A 21,579-nucleotide genomic window follows, 5' to 3' on the forward strand; every position below is an offset into this window, starting at 1 on the left:
TCGAATTCGAGCTGCGGTTCACACTCGTTATGTACTCGACTGAGCTGTGTTCAGTTTGCAAGCTCGTGAGCTGGCTTAGTTACTTATAGTTCGAGTTCGGTTCGGTTAGGATTGATTCAAAATTATCTTGAATCGAATTCGAGCGGCGGTTCACACTCGTTAAGTACTCGACTGAGCTGCTATTCAGTTTGCAAGCTCGCGAGCTGCCTCAGTTACTTAAAGTTCAAGTTCGGTTCGGTTAGGATTGATTCAAAATTATCTTGAATCGAATTCGAGCGGCAGTTCACACTCGTTAAGTACTCGACTGAGCTGCTGTTCAGTTTGCAAGCTCGCGAGCTGGCTCAGTTACTTAACACTAGAATCCCCTTTCCAACCCATTTATGATTTCCTTTTTCCTTCGAGTTCGGGAGCTTCATTTTGAACTCTTTCAAAACTTCAGAATCCAGACGGGAAAATCGGGGATGCAGTCTCCTTCTCTTCATGTCCTCTCTAATCCTCCCTTCTTTCTCCAATTTTTCCTAACTAATTAGAGAGATTGATTCGGGAAAATCGAATTTGGATTCTTTGCGTCCACTGTGATGCCAATTTTCTTCCTCATCTTACCCTATTCCTCAGTGTCTTCATCTCCCAACCGGCTGTAGCGGACTTTTGATGTTGCCGATGGAAGAAATTTGATGAAAAGGTCAGTCTGTCCACTTTTTTTTTTATATTTGATTTTGAAGGAAATTCCTCTTCAAGGGTTTTGTTTAGTGAAAATTTCGGTTTTCTTCTTTTTTGTGTATTATCTTCTATGTATGAATCTATGATTATAGTAATTGTTCGATTTTGTGAAATGATTGGTTTTTTCTTATTCGATGAAAAATAGGACTACACCCTTGTAAGATCACCTAGGGGTGGCATCGAGCCGAGCTGAGCCCGAATCTGCTTATGTTCGAGCCGAGTTTGATTTAAATATATCGAGTCGAACTTTGAGCCGAGCCTCATCTCGAGCCTAAAATTGTTATCGAGCTCGAGCCCATCGAGTTCGAGCCGAGCTTCGAGCCGAACTCGAGCCTCAACATACATTTAAAACTTTTCAAAAAATATATATCAAATAAAATATATATAAAATTATGCATACATTTTACATAAAATTGGGCATAACCTATATATATAATACATGTATAAGATTGGGCATAACCTCAACTTAAAATTAAGCATAATATATATATATATATATATATATATATATATATATATGTATAAAATTCGACATGTCCTCTATTTAAAATTGGGCATAATCAACATACATAATACCTGCATAAATACTTCATAAAATTGTTTATACATTCCATAAACACTCCAAGAAATTATTTATACATTTCATAAAATAGTCTAAACACTCCATACACTGCATAATATTATAAATAAATTCCATATAATAATCAAACACAACAAAATTAAATGAAATATCACTATCAATTTACAATTACCCAAATAAAAACTATAAATCCATTATAAATTTACAAACTATAGTTATTTATCTTCATGCTATAAAATAATATACGTCCTTGCTTGAGCAAAATCTCCACCTATGACAAAAAATAAATAAATTAGTTATTGTCAGATAAAAAAATACTCTTCCACTACTACTTACTTAATGTTGTTAAAAATATTAAAATTACTATGATGAGAAAAACATGAAAATTCATGTAGCTGGTAGCATTATCTCTACAGTCTTCTTCTCAGGCTGTAATCGTAAAACAAAATTTTAATAAATAAAACTAAAAAATATCGTAATAAATAATTAATCAAATAAATTCACCTTTTGATTTTTCTTTATACCGTGAAGAGTCCGAACCTAATCACTGCCACAAATCAAAGTTTGAAATGTATTTGGTACCAAGGAAGAACGATACGAGTCTATTACTCTACCACCAATACTAAATAATGACTTCGAAGCTACTGTAGATATGAAAATTATAAGGGGGGTTAGTCAACAAACTTAAAATTTGAAGTTCATTTTCATCTCCTGCTTCAAATTCATTTAATTCTTCTACATGTAATTCAATTTCAAACTTGGTGTTTGTGTGGACGAGTTCATATACATTGGAAAACAGTTTCCAGTGTTAGTGCGCCATAATAAGAAAAATATAAAAAACAAGAAAATGAATAACTTATAATAGTATACTTAATTAAAACATAATATTTAAACCCAAAATTAGGTAAAACAAACATGATTACAACACAAATACGTAATTTAATGTATAATTAAAATAAATTAAAATATTAATTAATTAAAATAGATATTATATTATTTAATGATTGCATTTTATTATATATTAATACAATAATTACGTAAGCCAATTAACTGTGTACATGATTAATTATAAAAAATAAAAAAATAAATAGGAAAATTTGAAGAAATGCTAACTTTAACACACTATATTTTTACGTATTATTGCATCATCCAGAGAAAAAATAGCCTGAGAATAGGATTTACAAGCTTTTTTTTTTAGAAAAATCACGCGTGCGAAACGCGCATGTGGGAACTGCACGTGCGAGTTCGCACATTGTGCGAGACGGAGCGTCGAGGGGGGAAAATAATCTCCCCCCCTCAACTTAGGTATCCGAACTTTAGGTATCTGGGGGTTCTGTGCTGTTCTGGCGAGAGCGGTGGCTGGCTGATTTGACGGTAGTAGGGGGGGTGATGACAACGGGAGAGGGTCCAGAGCAGCCGCTCTAGTTGGGGTACGATGAGGCGAGGGCGATGCTACGGGAGTCGACGACGACGACGATGAGAGGCAGAGAAGGCGATGATCGGGGGGAAGGATTAGGTGTAGCGGCGGCGGAAGGGGCACCAGCGGCGAGAGGGAGAAGGGAGAAGGAGGCCGAGAGAGGGAATTTCTGAGGAAGAAGAGAGAAGGGAAGGAGGAGACGAAGAGAGCGAGGACGGGAGAGAGACCGAAATTTTTTTTTCAGGAGAGAGAGTGCGAGACTCCCGAAAATTTGCCCCATCCCGCCGCTTGTTAAATTAATGAGTCGGCTTGCGAGTCGACGAGCTGAACCTGGCTCTGCTCGAGCTCGACTCGTTAACCTAAACGAGCCAATTTCTGAGTTTGAGTTTGGCTCGAGTTCGATATATAACGAGTCAAACCGAGCCGAACACGAGCCACTCACGAGCCGACTCGGTTCGAAGCCACCCCTAAGATCACCTCTTGAGATAACAAAGAAAAAAAGTCTTCCAACCTTTTGAATAAGAAAAATATAAATATCAATAAAGTTATAAAATGAGAGATTTCTACGTCTAGACACAAATTAAATGGACAAAGAAACAAACCAAATAGTAATTAAAAAAAGAGGGCAAAAGTAGAGTGTATTCCTGAGCTTTATCGATATTCGATGCCTTGTTTTTGTCCCTGAGAACCCAGTTGCTCCATTCTTGCCTATCCTCACACAATTAACAAAAATTCTTTATTTAAGCGCACTCAAGGTAAAACTTTGAAAAGAGAGGAGAAATGATTGATAGCCGAGTCCATCCTTCTTAAGTAAACATCGCAAAGAACTATTTGTTATCCTATTATTTCTTTTACTCTTATATTATTATTTATATTTATAAAATAAGATATATCATCGTAGTAGAGTTAATTTTTTAAGACTTCACAATTTTATGTAAAGTTTATGCATAATCTTTTATACAATTTATTTTAATTATATTTTATGCACAATTTTAAAATTAGATTGGAGTTCCAACACGACTTAAACTCATTAATTTTTTTTTAGTTTTATCGATTCTAATTTTAGGTTTGAGGCTGAGTTCTAATATTTCAGATGAAGCAAAGTCTAAACATATTCAAAGTTAGAGTTCGGTAAGGTTCGATTCCGCCCTAAGGGAGCCGCCAAATTTGTAGTATTGGTGACAGTCGAAACCAGAAAGAGCAGTTTAGACACGCGTGCAAAAGAAGCGCGAATATCTTATTGTCGCGATGCCCGGAAGAAATCAGTCGCCGCGTATAAACTCGAGCGTTTGTGAATCAGCCTCTTCGCATGAAGCGGCCTGTCGCTTTCCGCCACGCCGTGGAACTCCGACACAGTTTTCTCCCAAACTCCCCACTCCGCCGTCACATTTACGTCCGGAGACCGAACCTACGTCCTTTCCGTTACCATTCCGGTCCATTTCAGCTTCAAATTCTAACCTATTCATGGTTACTTTCGACCTCCACTCTGCACTAATGGCTCCTATAAATAACCATTTCTCACCACCAATTTCCCTTCAGTTACAGGGAAAAGTGACGGATCTCTCTCTCTTCCCTAATGCGTGCAATTTGAGAAAAGGTGAGTTATTCTTCTGTTCTTTCATCTTGTTGTTTCATAAGTGTTTATCACACGGCTGGATGATCCACAACAGCCTTGATTTTTCCTCAAGTTTGATTTAATTTTATGCCGGTCTTGCGTAATTCGTAATTGTTCTTCTATTTCCATCTGTTTATATATATATTTTCCGTACATAGATCCTGTTGTCATTGTGTCTGTCAAAAAGGGAGAGTTCTTTCTCTCTCGTCTCCGGTTTTGTATAGGTACTGCCACCTTTCGTCTTCACCTTGTGGTCCCAATTCCTTTTCTTGATCTAGTTTCTTCTAGGAATTAAAAACCGAAGAATAGCATCAGTTGTTTCTTATATTCTTGGTTTCTAGCCTGTACAATTAGGTATGCTGAAACAAGTTGAGCATCTCCGTTTCGTCAACTTGGCTAAACCGCCTTATCCCCTCGACGTGAAGCCGTCTGAATTCTCCAAACCGACGGCCAAAATCTGCGAATCCGACGAGTTCCGGATGTATGCTTTCAAGATCAAGCGATGCCCCAAGAACCGTGCCCATGATTGGACTCAGTGCCCTTATGCTCACCGCGGCGAGAAAGCCCGCCGCCGGGACCCCTGCAAATTCAATTACACAGGGATCGCCTGCCCGGATTTCCGGCAAGGCAGCTGCCCGAGAGGGGACTCCTGTGAATTCGCCCACGGCGTGTTCGAGTTCTGGCTCCACCCTGCTAGGTACCGCACGCGCGCCTGCAAAGCCGGTCGGTACTGCCAAAGGAGGGTTTGTTTCTTCGCTCACACTCCCGAGCAACTGCGCAGTGGCGCCAAGTACATATGTCAATGCGCGCCGAAGAGTGTCGTGGCGCCACTGCCGTCACCGGAGAAAGATGTGGGATCGGGAGAGTGGGAATTCTTGGAGGGTCTGAGGGGGCTGAGTATCAGAGACGAGGGAGAAGCAGGGACAAGTTTTGATGGCGATACTTCCGATACGCCGGATATCGATTGGGTTCGGGAATTGCTGAATTGAGACCAGAATTCAAATGAATTAAGACTGCCTGAATCCGTTCTATAGAGGCGATGTGATTCGCATTTACTGCACATGCACAAACAATACTGCATGCGTAAGTTTACGAGTTCCATATCAGTTTCTCTCTTTTTGTAAGCTTTTTTCAGTTCATTATTATGGCGTTTAATGAATGCTTTAATTCGGTTCATCCAAGCGAACGATGTAACATCAGCGTTGTCAGAATTTTTCTTTTATTTCCTCTCAAGATTCCTGTTTCTTACCCTTGGGCGATCATTCTGCATTTCACCATTTGATCATTTCGTAAGTAACGTTCTCTCGAAAGGGATTTACAAGATTAAAATCTGCGCAGCTTTAAAATTTTGCAGTTATGAGAGCTTTTATCTGATCGGAAAAATCAAACTTTTCTTGTTGAGCGCCTTAAATCTGCTTCTGCATTCTTATGTTTCTTCTTCTTCTTATGTCCAGAAAACCAGACGAATAGCTAAAAAGGGAAAAAAAGTTCTTTCTCCTTCCCACTTTTCATTCTTCATGTCTCATGCATAATAGGAAGAGAGCTCTCCCCCCTCCCATTCCATCTTCTTTTTTCCCACCCACCAATAACAAGTGAAACCGGTGTCACTCACCTCTCCCTCCTCTTTTGTTCTCTCATTATGGATGAAGAACTGGAAGAAGAGGAAGAGGACAGCGAAGCTCCTGACATGAAATGGCTCTCACTTATAGATCATGAACAAGGGTGGGCTCAAGTATGGTTTGCGTCTGGTTTTTGAGAACCAGTCTGTCTTCCAACAAACCTGATTCTGAAAAAACCTGTGAAGGAATTGGAAAACCAACCCGATCTTATTATATAGAAAAAAACACGGGGGTAATATACGATAACGCAATTGATCCAATACGAAAAATCATTTAGTGCGAAACATGCGCAATGGTTATCTCAGCCGTCTGATCATAATCAGACGAATGAGATAGCCATTGATCGGACAGTTGAGATAGCGTTTTGCATGTTTAACACTAAATGACTTTTCGTATTGAATCAACCCTTTATATGGTAATATATAACTGAAGATACATATTGAGGTATTTGGATATTTGTTCTGTAGCTACAGTTGTTTCATCATGGTTGTTAAAAAGCACAAAATTGTTCAGGTTTGGAATGAGAGTAGTCACTATACACAAGTTGAAGGAGTCTTGATGGCATGTCACTTGTTAGAGTGAGAATCTTAGACAATGGTTTATCTTTTTTGGTTGAAGACAACATATATGAAAATAAAATTGCCATTATACCTGAAAAATCATTAGGTTTTTTGCCAAGCCTTGTAATATTTGGGAAGTATATCCATACTTTATGAAAATTTAGTCTTAGTTTTGTATTGGCGAAAAATATTATCGACGAATAGCTCAAACTTATTCAATAAAGCTTTATTTACGTTCGTTATACTTCAAGTAGTTTTTATTTATTATTTTTTTTACATTCTTTTGAGAAAAAAATGCTCAATTGATTAAAATTCAAAGAAAAAGAATAGAAAATACATTGGATAAATGGTTGCTAAATTGCATGGAGTGATTGTATTAAGATTATTTGGTCTCATGTTTCTCAATCTATCTCATTTTTGTACCATTTCTATCTTTGTAATTTTCATCTACTCAAACTCTTCCAAAAACTACTTGGAGTATAATTTTTTTTTATTTAGTCTCAAATAGCTTATAAATTATGGTTTTATTTATTAGGAATTATCTTATTAAACCCATCTTTATGGTTGCTCAATTTTGGTGTTCTCTTTTTTTGCCTTATAGACCGCTACTCTTTTGTGTTTTTCATCTTAAGTCTTGTGACTTGAGTCTTTTGAGTTCTCCATGTTAGCCAAATTGTAGCAAAATCCAACATTTCCCTTGTCTTGAAACATGGGAAAGTGATAGTTCACTCATTTGGATAGTCTCCAATTCTATATGTAGTATGGAGTTGTAATTATATAATTTTTTTCATATGGTCAATATGATTCATCCTTTGAGTAGTGTTGAGAATTGGCATAGCCAACAAATTTTACCATATGGTTCATTGTAATTTTCCATTGTTATTGGAATTTTATTTATTTGGCCATATTTCATTGCAAGAAATTTTCCTTCTATGACCAGTAATTTGTGCTTTATGCAAGATACTAATGTTCCCTATTCATTTGGTTTTTATCTTTGGCGAGTTTCTTTGATCCATTCAGTAAGTTTTTCTTGTTAGTAATTGACATGTTTTGGTTTGTTTATGTTTCTCAAACTAATATGAAAACATATGAAGACAATCTATAGGCAAACACTTAGTGGTACAACATGGGGAATGGAGATATAATTGTTTTTGAAATGAAAATATTAGTCAAGGAAGAGGTTTACCAATATTGGTGAGTTTGAGCATGTCGTGGTCCTGGGTTACTTGGCTTTACTCTACCTACTAGGCCGGTCTTTTAGGTAGTGTTGGCTAGGTACTCAACATTTGGTATCAGAGCAGGCGCTACGTCATGAGTTTGACTCCTGGTATGGGCGATTGTGTCAACCTAGATGTAGGCGACCATGTAATAGTGGACCTCATCACTATTTTTTAAGCCGCCGTGGACGTCGGCTCGTGAAAGTGGGTTTATTGTTGTGGTCTTGGGTTAAGTACTTGGCATTCCGCTACCTACCATGCCGGTTTTTTGGATAGTATTGGTTAGGTACACAACATATCATGTACTTTTCTTTTTGATAGAAAATAGCTTCTTTTGAGAAATAGAATACAAAAGAATTATTTTATAAATGTTTATAATTTTTTTTAATAATGTTCTATGCACGCATTCAAGGATTCGAACAACCATGGGACTTGGGAACCAATACCTCATATATTTTAATACTTTGACTATTTTAGTTCATAAGCTTTGTATGTATTTTGAAATTAATTGCAACAAATACATGTTTATTTATAATGAACTAATAAGTGAGAGTCCAATGATGCTCCTAATTATATAAAATTATTAAAATATCTAATTTTTGTTTTTTATTTTAAACAAATGTGTGTGTATCCTGATAAGAGAAATCTTGTTTTCCTTTTGTTTTCTCTCCGATTTTTCATAGACATCCAAATAATAGAATTTTTTTTTCTTTTTTTTCTCTCTCCCCACTTTCTGTACTCCAAACACATGCTTAAGGAAACAAATATGTATTAGTCAATATGTTTTAATATTTAAAACCATGCTTTTTAGTCTTCTAAAATGCGCAAAAGGACAAGTTTATTGATTTGATCAAAATAATAATTTATATATGACAAAAGTATACCCAAATATGATGTCACACAAATTAATCATAAAATCAAAACATGAATGGTGATTTAATACATAACAAAATGTGCACTACTTGGCCTTATTAGGGTTTTGAAACTTTAGGAGTCACTATTTTATCAAAAATTTATATAATTGTTTTTAAAGTTTTATTCTCCATATATAGAGTAAATACCATGTTAGGTCACTCAAACAAGAGACACACAAAAGGATAACATCATAGATTTTCTTCTATTTACGAAATAACCATTTTCAAAGCTTAAAGCTGAACTTCAGTTAATTATTTCTCTAAGTGCCCAAAATTTGTTACGAAGAAATATATGGTCGTGTGGCTAGGTAAAACCGACACGCAAAATATCTTAAATTGACTTTTTAGTATAGATTTTCGTACAAAAATACCCTAATTATTTTAGTCAATTCCCTCTTTCGTTGATTGATGATTCTAAAATTGTTATTTGCCAATAAATGGAAAAATTTATTCCGATTAGGTAATATTAAAGTCTTAAAACTCCTTTGTAATAGCATACAATTCAATGGTCCTAAACTTATTACCAAATTCTCTATTTATTTTAGTAATTTTTCTTTTTTAATTTTCGAGCGCGAACTTGAGTTCAATTAAAGCTTGACACAGAGCTTGAACTTGAAATTTTAAGGTCAAACTAACTTCAAACCTGCATAGGTCTTGAAAAATGTGCCACTTAAGGGATAAAAACGAGTTTGGGTATAGTATTTTTAATGGAATAGTAAACTTAGGTCTTGAACAAGCATTAGGGGCGACTGAATTTGTCCCATATACCGCAGCCTTCGCGAATCAGAGGGGCCTATGAAACGAATGTCCTGGAATGATTACTGAAGTGAACCTCCTTGTTTCTCATTTTGGAACTGCGAATCTCTCACCTCGATGGGAAAGGAACCTCGGACGCGCAGCAGATTTACCACAACAACCAGGATTAAGCTTATGAAGCCTTTTTCTTGCATAACAAGATCTCATGGAGCTAATTTCTTGATTTAGCACAAGTCATGATGGGTACACTTTTATGTGGACATGTCACTGGAATATTTGAGGTAGAACTCATTTTACAAATATACCAATAAGAAGAAACTTAGCTATCTTAAAAACAGGTTAGGAAAGGCATAAAGCTCAGTTGTAGTTGAGTAGGTTCAAGCATCCCGGTAAACAAATATATACTAGTAACTTGAGAAGACGAGGTGGGTAAAACAAAAGGAAAAAGAGGACAAATAACTAAAGTGCTGCTGCACATAAAAGCTACAAACTACTACATATCTACAGTAATTATCACTTTCATATTAACAAGGTACTTGCCCAAAATCCTTGTTCCAACACGATCATGCTCGTGAGTCTAACTTTTCGAATCCCTGAAGGTGTAACTTCAAGGATGTGTACTCCACACGCATTTTCTCAAGCCGTGCTTCAACCATGAGCATTTCCTCCTTGAGGTGGTGAACACGCTTTTCAAGCCACCGTAAGGCTTCTGTCCTGTCGCTACTGAGACCGCTAATGAAGTTCTCTTGTGGAATTAAATGAATTTTTGGACTCCTGGTTAATAGAACTACTATACTCAACTGCAACAAAAAGAAAGAGAGAATTGGTGCATGAGTAAATTTTTTTTTTTTTTTTTTAAAACAAATGCAACTATTGAGTTACTACCACATTGCTCTCCTTGGCATGGGTAGATATTTTGTATAAAGTGAAAGTACTAACCTGCATCAGGAGAAATATCAAAACAAGTATGACGAGCAACACCAGAGTGAAGCTTCTTTGACTTTTAAACGACAAACAAAATGAGGTCCAGAATTCTCTTAACAAAGATGCTAATGAGACGTTTCCCTTCACAGAATTGTATCCATCCTTCGACACCACATTTGAGATCACCACTGGAATTTGTGATTCTTGAGAACCCTCTGTAGGTCCAGCAAGTTTTCCAGAGCTATTTGAGCCAATATCTTCATTTGGCATTGTAGCAATTGTATCTGTTGTAACCCCTGTATTAATATTGCATAATTTCAGCACTGCTCTTTTCATTACATCCACCACTTAATTCATCATTTCTATTTTAAGTCAACAATTTTTGGTAAAAATAGTCGGTCCTTTTTTATGAACTGATAACCAGAGAGGGAGAGAGAGAGAGAGAGAGAGAGAGGAAAATGCAGCAAACTGACTCATGTCCCAAATTTATGAGAGAGTTAACGCAATGCACAGGAGTTGGATAGCCCATGTTTCGGAAAGTGAAGCTGGACTGTAGCCAGTTTAGGCTAGCAGATGACTAAGATAACGGCTCACTCTATTGTTTTATTGACGATAAACCACTGGAGGAACTCTGTATCTTAGATTCACATGTAAGATCTAAAAGCACCCAAACCTTTCAGTAGTGCAGGGAGATTTCTCTGCTTCAGGAGCTCATGTGCCTGAAATTTTTTTTTTTCCACATTAGCTATCTTTAATAAAGTATAATTATCATAAAACAATGAGATGAAGAAACTATTTCATTTGTCACATGTATAAAGAAAGTACATTATTGATCCAAACCGCATAAGCTTCTCGGCATTCTTCCATTGTTGATTGCTCTATCTTCCCTGCAATACTGGCCCACTTGGCAATAAATATCAAATTCAAAAGACAGGCAAAAAGAAATTAAAACAAAGAATCCACAAGGATGTATCTTTTTCTACTCCCTTCAAGCAATCCATCCTCATCCTCATCCTCATCCTCATGCTTACTATTGGCAAATGCTCTTGGGAATTCAATAATTTTAGAGAGACAGGTTTGCTAAAAAAACATAGTAAAAAGTCTTTAAAGTGAGTTGACCAAAATTTTGTTGACAAAGGAGAGCTATGAAGGTGATTAAATGTGTAATTCATAATGTTGACCTGATGTGTTAGAGAGCACATCGAAAGTCTTGGTTGTGCACAATGTAGATGACATAACTTCTTACAAAGGGCAGAGAAATCAGGCCAAATGAAAATTCATGAGAGACATGACTCCATAGTTGATAAAGCCTGTTCAGCCAGAGCTTCAATTTGTTTCTTAATCTACAAGTTTACATGCACAAATTCCAAGTGGTATGTCATTTTGGGAAGGAAACTTAATGGGATATAAGGTTGAGTAATAGACCTCTTAAATGGGTAATCATTGTAGGATATAACCAAGCTCAACCTAACAGTTCAATTTAAACAGAGCAGACTGATAGTACAGAAAAATAGGGGATTGAGGCAAAGCAAAAGCTAAGATTTACACCAATGGATTATAGTTTCTTTTCTTCCTCTTATTTTCTGGGTTATTATTACTAAAACAAGATTTTTTAATGTTTTTTAGAGCTTAATATGCCAGAAAGAATTAGACACTTAAGCCCATTAAACTAGCTAGGAACCTAACTATTCGATAACTGTTTTAGTATGTTTAAGGACATTCAACGAAGCCTTAGTTCGGCACTTTGCTTCAGCTCTAGTTTCTACCCCAATATATGCACTGACAAACCCCCATTATCAGTAAAAACTTTGCAGGATCTCCAAGTTATTGACATGAACTGCATAATCCAAGAATGTGCTGTGTTGCACAGGAGCTATCTATGCCCAAAACAATTAAAGATCGATAGGGAAATCCAAAAACTACTCGTTTTTCATAAAGATTGTTAGAATTGTATACATATATGGGAGACATCACCTCGATACAAATTCATACCAGATCATTGAAAAGAATTAGCATTTTAGCAAGATTACTGAATTTATGTGATATGCATGCCATCAAGTTAGAAACCACGGTTAAGATTGAAGAGAAGTACCTTTCCACATAGTTTTCCTTGAAAATGCCACATTTACGTAAACCCGAAAAAGGCAGCAACAATTTATGTCATCCTTTATCTGCTTTACATCCCAGAGCCCCTGACCAACAAGAACCAAAGACACAAATACCGCAATGAACTACTCTGCTAAGGAGAGTACAGATATTGTACATTTGAAAGCATCTGTGGACCAAACTAGTAATGTCTATCAAATACAATAAGCATTTACGTCATACTGCAATATCTCATACCACCCAAAGGGTCCTTTAAAAGCACATAAGAAATTGAAAATACATGTGAAACAAAACCTTGAACGAAATATGGTACCTCAACACTGAAATAGTCTCCATAAGGCACACCATTAACCTGTTGAGATGTCTCAATAACCAAATGGCTGGAAAAGATGAAAGTAGCAAAAAGTTCAAAGCATAGCTCAAAGTAAAAGAAAAGGAAAGTTCATATTACAGGCATTAAGTTGTTAAGGAAACAGATTTATTCACAGATGAAACAGAATCACAGCTTGGGACAGAAAAACCTGACCTGTCTCTGTAGACTCGAAATTTCTGGACTTCTTGACACTGGCCATATCTTGCACCTTCAGCAGAAAAATCATATGTGTGGAAGCTTATAAATAGCAATATTTTATTTGAATGTTGGTGACAAACACACACACACATATGCGCAACACACAATATCTCAAGACCCAAGAGACTTGAACCTAAGGCTTCCCCCCACCCCTTCATGATCATTGAGCAAAAAGCTCAATCCACTGAATAAAATACTGCCAACCTGAGAATACCTATTGGATAAAGCATAATAAAAACAAAGCAAGTAGAGATGAAATTGGAAAATGAAAAGAATAAGAAAACAAGCTGTACCCAGATATATTTTGATTGGATGTAGGAACGAGACATCACGGGCATATCCAAATTGTTCATGCTCATACCACTCAGTGCAGCGGAAATCTGAACATACACAGTATATGCGTATAGAAAGTGTAAGAGCCAAAAAGAAAAAAGATAAAAACATTAACACTGGAAAGAAATCGAAATGATCAGATGTTGAAGAAGTAACTAATTTTCAAGTGGTCAGGAGATCCTACTACCACTGGTCCAATAAAAGGTTTCTTGAGTTTCTTTTTCCACCCTTCAGCAATTAAATCAATTTCATATCCAAACAAGGGTTTCACTTGCAAGAGCAGGTAGACCTAGACCAGTAAATTATTTTCTATTTTTTTAGCCATACAGGATCTTACGTAATTGTAACCTCTGTTCTCTCTTAATTAATCTCTTTCTCATCCATACATAAATTCAGAAAAGAGAGCATTTGTCCATTACATGTTATTGTCTCCCATATAAAACTAGTCGGGACATGAATTTAAAAGCATTTCCAAGCCCACACGTCATACAGATAAGACCTTAAGTAATAGAAGTAAAAAAACAAAACAGAAATTACCTTTATCTCCACATTTGCTATGAAATGCTTCAACAAAGTCACTATCCGAGAAGAAATGATGAAAAAACTCCTCAGATTCAATCTACACACATACCCACATTTTGAAATGGATAAAGTCAATACGAAGTGGTGCAGACTCGAATGCTGTTCAAATGAAACTGTTGAAATTCATAAGAAAAACTTTTCATTCAAGACTTAATGTTACCGGGAACTTGGCTTCAGCAACCAGTGTATAATACTCAGGTACTGCATTGTAGAATTAAAGGTGTCAATTTAAACTGAAAATCTGTTCCAAAAACAACAAGAAAACTAAAAATCTACAAATGAACAAGTAACAAAAGATCAATAACACTAACTATTAGGAGCATCTGTCTCCACCGGTTTCCAATTCAAGGGTACCCCACAAGGTAGAGAATCAGCTTTATCACTTTCTCCATTTTCCTTCACTTCTGATAGTTGTGAAGTCACACCAGTAACATCTTCACAATTAGATAAACTATTGCATTCTTCAAGCGTATCAGCATCCTTACTCCTGAATGAAAAAAATCTACACAAGATAATTACATTCCTTTTGTTGGATACTATATATATATATATATTTAAATAATCTTTCTTTGGATTCTATCACGTTAATATTTCATCAACATTATTGTTGTGACTTCATAACAAGAACAGGGAAATAGTGTTATCATCAGGATCATTAAGGGATATAGTGTTATCATCAGGTCATTACCTCTCCACAGTATCTAATTCATTTGCAGGTCGAGCAAAGTTTTTGAATTTCTCAAACAAAACAAGGACGTTGTCGGGGCTGCTACTTTCAGTCTTGGGCTCCTGAATTAATCGAGAGCTCATTAAAAAAATGCAAACAAAAAAAATGATGATAAATATCCAATTTCAGTTTTTTTTTTTTTGGCTGAACCTCCAGAGTTCAATTTATTTTTTTAAAGAAACGGAATACTTTCATCCACAAGAAAAACCATTTTTCTTTTTAATAGAAAAGGGAAACCTTTTCACAAGAACATCACCATTAGAATTCACATTACCTTCTACCTACTGATCATGAGGACATCACCCTTGGAAATAGCAACACATAGAGACTATAAAAAAATTACCCTACAAATTGCAATACCTAGTAACATGGACATAATAAAAAAAACTAACACAAAAACATAAGTTAATAACTTCAAAATTCACAGTGATTATAGAAATCAGCCCACAGGGCACACGACTAGTTCAACTATGAGGCTATCTATCTTAGATGGAGATCTAGGAGGTGAGAGGGTTGCAATCACATCATGACATCCCAATTGAGAGAACGTACTGCAAGGTGATTTTCTAATTATGTTTTCCAATCTACCGTGTATTTTTACGTCCTTGAGATTTTAAAAAACATGAAGAATAGTACTGAAACAATAGGGTAGCTCAATCAATTCAACAATTGAAAAGTAGTGATGAAGAGAAAACATAAAATCATTATCTCCATGATAGCAACTTCTGCAGCATGTTCATCACTCAAAAATCTCAGATTCCAAGTTAATACCAAATGTATCACAGCCCTCAAATGTATAAATACTCTCATATTTGTGATTCCACAAGTGTGTGTTAAAGAAGCCAGGAAAAGACACATGGAACAATATACCTATTTGAGCTGAAAAGAAAACAAAAATAATTCAGAAAAGAATCTATTCCAACTAAGCAAACATGGACCCATTTCAAACAGAAGTATGGGCGCACCTGGAGTTCTAGGAAACCCTTAGCACTAGGACACTGTTGTGACCATCCATCTATAATGAGGCGATACGCTTCATCACGTGATAAAAAGGATGCAAAGAAGTGCTGCACATAATGGATAATGTAAATCTCAGCACAGATCATTAACAGAAAACAAGATGTACATAAAGAATTCAAATATAATTTATTCCTGCCAATTGAACCAAGGGATTCTGACAAATATCTCCTTGTTGCATCAGCAAGGATATATCAAGGAAGGTTAAGAATGTCATAGGAAGCAAAGATGGAGGTTCAACACAGATCTGAACATATAATAACACTTTTCCTCATAACTGAAAGCAATAACAAATTCAGCTAAACATGATGGAGGGAGAGAGCAACCTTCTTGGTTTCAGACACGATTTCTATGGCATTAGGAAAAATTCCCGCTGTCTTTGCTTTTCGTACACAAATGACTTCATGTAAAGGGATAATTTTCTGCAGCAAAAATACAAAGTTATGAGGACATTGAACAGTTAAAGTGAAAAAAGTGGAAACACTCCAGCTCGGAGATCAATATTATCATAAACCAATTTTTTTTTAAATAGTCACAAATTAAAACTTTAAATCCTTAACCAAAAAAAGCCAAAGGACTACCAATGTAAACGAGGACCAGTGGAAGTAAGTAAATAAGAAGACATGGTTTTAAAATAAGACAAAATTAACTGTAGAAAGCAACACATGCATAAGATAATAAATTTCGAGCTGCAATCACATAATTTATGGGTAAACCGATCACAATAAGAAAATAAGTTCAGAAGAGAGAAAGCGAACATGTGATATACATAGAATCAGGAACCTGTAGCTAAGGGATCCTGAAAATACCCCACATTAATTTGCACAATGGGAGCCACACATCAATAAACAATGACACCAAAGACTGTTATAGCTATCATTGATGCAATTAGTAATTCCATAAGGGAAATATTACCCTTTTTTTTTTTTTTTTGATAAAGAAGGGAAATATTACCCATTTGCAAGTCAGAAACCAAGGAATGCATCAATTAGAGAGGTTTTCATCAATGGTGGATGTTGAGTGGGACAAAGAAGAGGACGATTGAAAAATGATATTTGGAAGTGGTAAAGAAAGCTTAAAAAGACCCACCAAGGTTGAACTAGCAAATGATTGAAAGCAATGGAGGAAGAACATTTGTGGTGCGACGCTAACATAGTTGGAACAAGGCTCTGATGTTTATGGTAATGAGGCGGATGGCTCAGACTTCAACTTGAGTTGTAATTGCCCAGTAATGATTAAAGTGAATTTGACATAGGTCCCTCTTAAACGGTCCAACTTACATGCACCTTCTCTACACCATCTACATATTCCCCTTTGTCTAACATTTCATAAGAGGCATTCTTATACTTTGCTCGACCATGCATCACAACATAAAAAAAGAAAAAAAAAAGGCAGAAATACACAGGAGACATGAACGCTATAGCAAAGAACAAGGCATCTCATATGATTATATAAATTTCTAGTATCAAAAAGTATTCAAGAGGTTTATTCTTCTCCGTACCTTTGTCTCAAAACCAAATATGTTGGCGTAGAAGCAGATATGACGAACAAACAAATACATATGGCCCTGAAAATAAGCATTTTAGAGAACCAATGACATTGCAAAAAAAAAAAAAAAAATCATAATCACGAGTGCAAAAAAATGTTAGAACCAAAAATTATGTTTATTTGGGTTGACACAAAAAATCTTAGAGAAGAAAAAACCATTAATCACAGCAGAGATTTCAAATTTATTTACACAAACCAAATAAATAGATGAACTTTTGTACATGCAAATAGATGCTATTTACATTATTACCTGAATAAGGATGCTCTCCTGGAAGGCACAGTTAAAATCTTGCACTAGGGTCTGTATTCAAGAAGAAAAATAAGATTGTTTCACTGATAAGTCTCACATTACGAAAAACAAAAATATCTAAATTCTTCAATACACGCATTAGTCTACAAGAAAAAAAAAATTCATCCAAGGAAAATTGGTTAACGTTACAAATTTAAAGAACCAGCAAATCGAGCCCTCTAAGTGATAAAAAGTATGATCTTTAGAAATTGAGACAGTTCTTACCTCGTCAGGGGGCAGATGGAAGAGTTGGCGGTACTCTTCACTCCTCGAAGAAGTCACAGACTGTAAAATGAAGTATCGAACTTAAAAAATTAAGGACGCTCCAGAACATATACTTCACACGCGCGACAATTAACAAAAGAAGCACCGACATAAATTCCAAACTCCAGGACATTTGTTTTTCAATCAAGAAGCAATCATGCGACATCAACCGATCGGCCCTGTCTACAACAGAAATAAAAGAAATGTACCAGGACTTCGAGGTCTCTTCGACCAGCCGAGTCGGATCGATAAATTCGGTCAGAAACATCGCCCGCAGCAGAGAATCCGGAAGTAAACGAAGTGTCCGACGAGGTATCAGCGTCCGATTTTGCCGACAACAACCTAAAAGCGTCCATTGACTGGGAAGGCTCCGACGCCATGGCCATGGCTGCGTAGGGTATGTATACACGACAAGGAGACGAAGCGGAGAGGTTTGAACGCGGCGTCGACGTTGCTAGCTACAGAAATGAATGAGAATTAATTAAGGCGAAGCGATTCCGTTTGGAGTCGGCGGTTGAGTCTCCGGAAGTGAACGGCATTGGGCTTCTTTTAAACTTCCACGCCACCGGTTACACTTTCTCAGTGGGAGTCAAGCGTCTGATGTGTCGGTTCTGAAAGGTTCTCGAGTAAATATGCAAAACGACAAGGGTGTTTAACCTGCGTCCCTCAACTCTCATATTTACGAAGAAGCCCCGTGAGTTAATTCTTAATATGGATTAAATTTTTTGTCTTTGTAGGACCAAGGGCAATTTTGTAAATTATGATTCACAACTGTACATTAAATAAGGTGACAAGGGTCTGCGAACCACCTAATAAATGATTGACAACCCTGAAAAACCCAAATCTTTAGAGTTAAGGCAAGTGGCTAAAGACGGGTTTAGTGTCAGCAGCAAACATGAAAGACGGAGAATGGTCGGTTAAGAAGATAGTCTAGCCTTAAAGGAACAACAAGTAGAGGCGTGTGGTGGTCTTTATGGGTGAGTTACATTGTTTCAATTTGTACTTCAAATTGACATTAGAATTTCTTTACAACTTCTGGACCTCTGGGCTTGACATAAATTTGAGTTTCTTTAGCTGAAGGTCGACTCCATCTAGGTTGTTAGTCTTCTTTAGTAGGATGCATGTATTGACTCCTCATTTGTGGCAACTCCTTTTCTACCTAGTATGATTGAATCTATTCTAATTTAAAACCTCTTGCTTTGATGGCTTCAACTCCTTTTACCATTTGTCTCAAGTTCAACGTGGCCTACTCCTTTGGAGTTTTGGACTTCAAAACTTATCCTCTCCTAATGAAGAGGTCAACTCCTTTTACCCATATTATAAAATTGTCCTTCTCTACTACAAAACTTACACTTGTACACCATGGTTATTCTTCTTGTGTTTGTTATCATCAAAATTAGGACACTTAGAGGGATCTTAAGTCCTCATTCCAATATTCTCCCCTTGTAATTGCAAACATTCATTTGAAAAGATAAGTGCAAATGCCATCACCATCACCCCGTTGTAGCCTCGTAGAGAGGTGAGGTGAGCGGGGATGTTTTTGGTTGTTGATCAAGATTGAACGGTAAGAAACACCATTTCATATTTTTTTTGCACAAAATCAGGTTTCGTACCCGATCACCTCTCTCTCTCTCTCTCTTTCTCTCTCTCTCTTTCTCTCTCTCTCTCTCTCTCTCTCTATATATATATATATATATATATATATACATGACTAATCCAATACGTTCATCAGACGGTTGAGATAGCCGTTGATCGGGCCACTGAGATAGTCGTTTCACATGTTTCGCACCAAATGACTTTTCATATTGGATAAATTATATATATATATATATATATATATATATATATATATATATATAGAGAGAGAGAGAGAGAGAGAGAGAGAGCTAATCCAATACGAAAAAGCCATTTGGTGCGAAACTTGTGGAACACTATCTCACCTGTCCGATCACGATCAATGACTATCTCAGCCATCCGATTAATGACTATCTCAACTGTCCGATCAATGACTATCTCAGTTGTTCGATCATGATCGGATGGCTGAGATAGCCGTTTTGTATGTTTCATACCAAATGGTTTTTTGTATTGGATCAGCTGTGTGTGTATATATAGAGGGTTGATCCAATATGAACAACCATTTGGTACGAAACACTATCTCAGTCGTCTGATCATGATCAACTGTTATTTCAGAGGCTGAGATAGCTGCTTCACATATTTTGTACCAAATGGTTTTTCGTATTAGATCAGCCATATATATATATATATATGTATGTATGTATGTATGTATATATCAGAATGTCAATAATACGAAGAACTTTATATGCAAAATGAGCAATACAAGTCAAAGAAAGATCAAGGGAGGCAAACAAGACAAGCTATTCTAATACAATGAGAATTGAAAATGACAAATCCTAAGATGAAGGCTCGGAGGGATCTTGTTGCAACAATGGCCCATCACCTCTACATGATGCTAGAACCAGAATGATGTCACTTGAACGAGGGGACCATGGTCAGATGACAATATGGGAGTCATCATGGTGTACTAAGCTTCCCTCTCCAAAGTTGGATGGGTGTGCCCTCGAGCCCCACAAGTGTGCTAGTGGCTAATGGCCAAATAAGTGTGGTGTCCTTAACCGTAGTCTTGCACGACTCTAGAGTAGGTGAGGAAGGAGGCTGCAGGGCTGCTGTGGAAGACTCCGGAATGGTAGGTGGATATCCAATGCTAAGTGTATGTCCTTTGCCTTGGACAAAATGCCAAAGTATCTAAAGAGAATTGGTAGACTCCCCTATGGTCGACCTCCATTAATGAGGGATCAACCACTATGTTAGATTCAAGGATGCATGGGACCCAACCCTCTCATCTCTAGAAGCTTCCCTAGTCTCTCCTAGATGCTCCTCCATGTGAGGTTCATAGGAGGGTTCCTCCTCTATAATCACTCCATGGTACCTGTGTAAGGCAAACATCCCTCTCTCCAAGCTACCCAATCTATAATAGAGAGAACTAAAAGAGGTTATCACACTCTCATTGAAAATCTAGAAATTAGTGAAAATTTGGCTAAGGTTCCACAACATACGTCTCTTTGCAAGTGTATGATAGTGATCTAGGGAAGCCTTATGAAGGAGGCTCATCGCCAATCTCATTTGAGCTCTCCTCACTCCCACTCTTTGCAAGCTGGCCAAGATGTGGGTCGATAGTAGGGTGCGTCACGAAAACTCCTTTGAGTATTATAGTACTTACATAGCCCATCACCTTCCTCAACTGATAGTTGGGGATCATAGGCAGGTCTTGAGTATTTGATCTCATGACAAAACCAATCAATTGTGTTCATATTGTGAAATCCATGATCGTGCTCATATTGTGAAATCCATGATCTAACTGTTCTACAAGAATCATAAAATTCCAATGGTAACCCTTAGGTCAAGCTAGCTATGACACACAAAGAGTTGTTTAAATATGCTTAGTGTAATTCAAACTTGGGTATCGAGGCAAATGATAAGAAGACATTCTCTCATTCATAGAGTTAAAGAAGATTTTGAGCAAACATAGTTAAATATATGTAATCTTCACATGCACACTAACTCTAGGTCAAAAGTTTGAAATATTGAGGAGAACCTAGATTTTGGCAAAATAATCATATAGTTTTAGAATTTTTAAGAGAAAATAATCTATTATTTTTTAGTTTGAATATATTGGGCCTCTATTTATAATTGAGGAAATACATAAATTCATAATAAAACTAAACTACCCGAGTCTTAGTTACACCTAGAATAATACTTCAAATTAGAATCAAACTAAAACAACAATTAAAGAGAACTAAAA

The 21,579-nt window shown here is 36.5% G+C and overlaps 2 protein-coding genes across 3 annotated transcripts; one reads left to right on the forward strand and one right to left on the reverse strand.

Moving 5' to 3' along the window:
- Nucleotides 1-4,688: 4,688 nt before the first annotated feature.
- LOC137967096 (zinc finger CCCH domain-containing protein 54-like) lies at nucleotides 4,689-5,447 on the forward strand. The gene has a single exon (XM_068813530.1). The coding sequence runs from the start codon at nucleotides 4,689-4,691 to the stop codon at nucleotides 5,319-5,321; it is 633 nt and encodes a 210-aa protein (XP_068669631.1). The 3' UTR covers nucleotides 5,322-5,447.
- Nucleotides 5,448-9,717: 4,270 nt separating this feature from the next.
- LOC137934871 (protein VASCULAR ASSOCIATED DEATH 1, chloroplastic) lies at nucleotides 9,718-18,312 on the reverse strand. 2 transcript variants are annotated; one of them, XM_068779429.1, is made up of 18 exons: nucleotides 17,969-18,312; nucleotides 17,721-17,780; nucleotides 17,457-17,507; nucleotides 17,160-17,225; nucleotides 15,985-16,080; nucleotides 15,607-15,708; nucleotides 14,603-14,703; nucleotides 14,226-14,401; nucleotides 14,075-14,115; nucleotides 13,870-13,951; nucleotides 13,293-13,379; nucleotides 12,955-13,009; nucleotides 12,742-12,808; nucleotides 12,415-12,514; nucleotides 11,148-11,209; nucleotides 10,996-11,041; nucleotides 10,338-10,618; nucleotides 9,718-10,198 (listed from the first exon to the last, which is right to left on the reverse strand). In XM_068779429.1, exons 1-18 carry the CDS (start codon nucleotides 18,143-18,145, stop codon nucleotides 9,962-9,964), a joined length of 1,887 nt encoding a protein of 628 aa, XP_068635530.1. In that variant the 5' UTR covers nucleotides 18,146-18,312; the 3' UTR covers nucleotides 9,718-9,961. The 2 variants fall into 2 exon arrangements, with proteins under 2 accessions (XP_068635530.1, XP_068635529.1); XM_068779428.1 differs by having other exon boundaries at nucleotides 14,226-14,416.
- Between the last annotated feature and the right edge of the window lie 3,267 nt (nucleotides 18,313-21,579).

The sequence above is a fragment of the Aristolochia californica genome, unplaced genomic scaffold (genome assembly GCF_029961685.1).
Source record: "Aristolochia californica isolate CCGP_79_NKW_82.1479 unplaced genomic scaffold, dmAriCali1.0.hap1 SCAF_6, whole genome shotgun sequence".
Lineage (NCBI taxonomy): Eukaryota > Viridiplantae > Streptophyta > Magnoliopsida > Piperales > Aristolochiaceae > Aristolochia > Aristolochia californica.

Bases quoted from the DNA above. Each gene is read 5' to 3' on its own strand.
- LOC137967096 (XM_068813530.1), top strand. From the start codon at position 4,689: ATGCTGAAACAAGTTGAGCATCTCCGTTTCGTCAACTTGGCTAAACCG.
- LOC137934871 (XM_068779428.1), bottom strand. From the start codon at position 18,145: ATGGCCATGGCGTCGGAGCCTTCCCAGTCAATGGACGCTTTTAGGTTG. The intron at 17,226-17,456 runs GTAATAATGTAA...GCTTATTTTCAG, and splicing joins AGGAGAGCATCCTTATTCAG to GGCCATATGTATTTGTTTGT. The intron at 15,709-15,984 runs GTTGCTCTCTCC...CATTATGTGCAG, and splicing joins TCGTGTCTGAAACCAAGAAG to CACTTCTTTGCATCCTTTTT.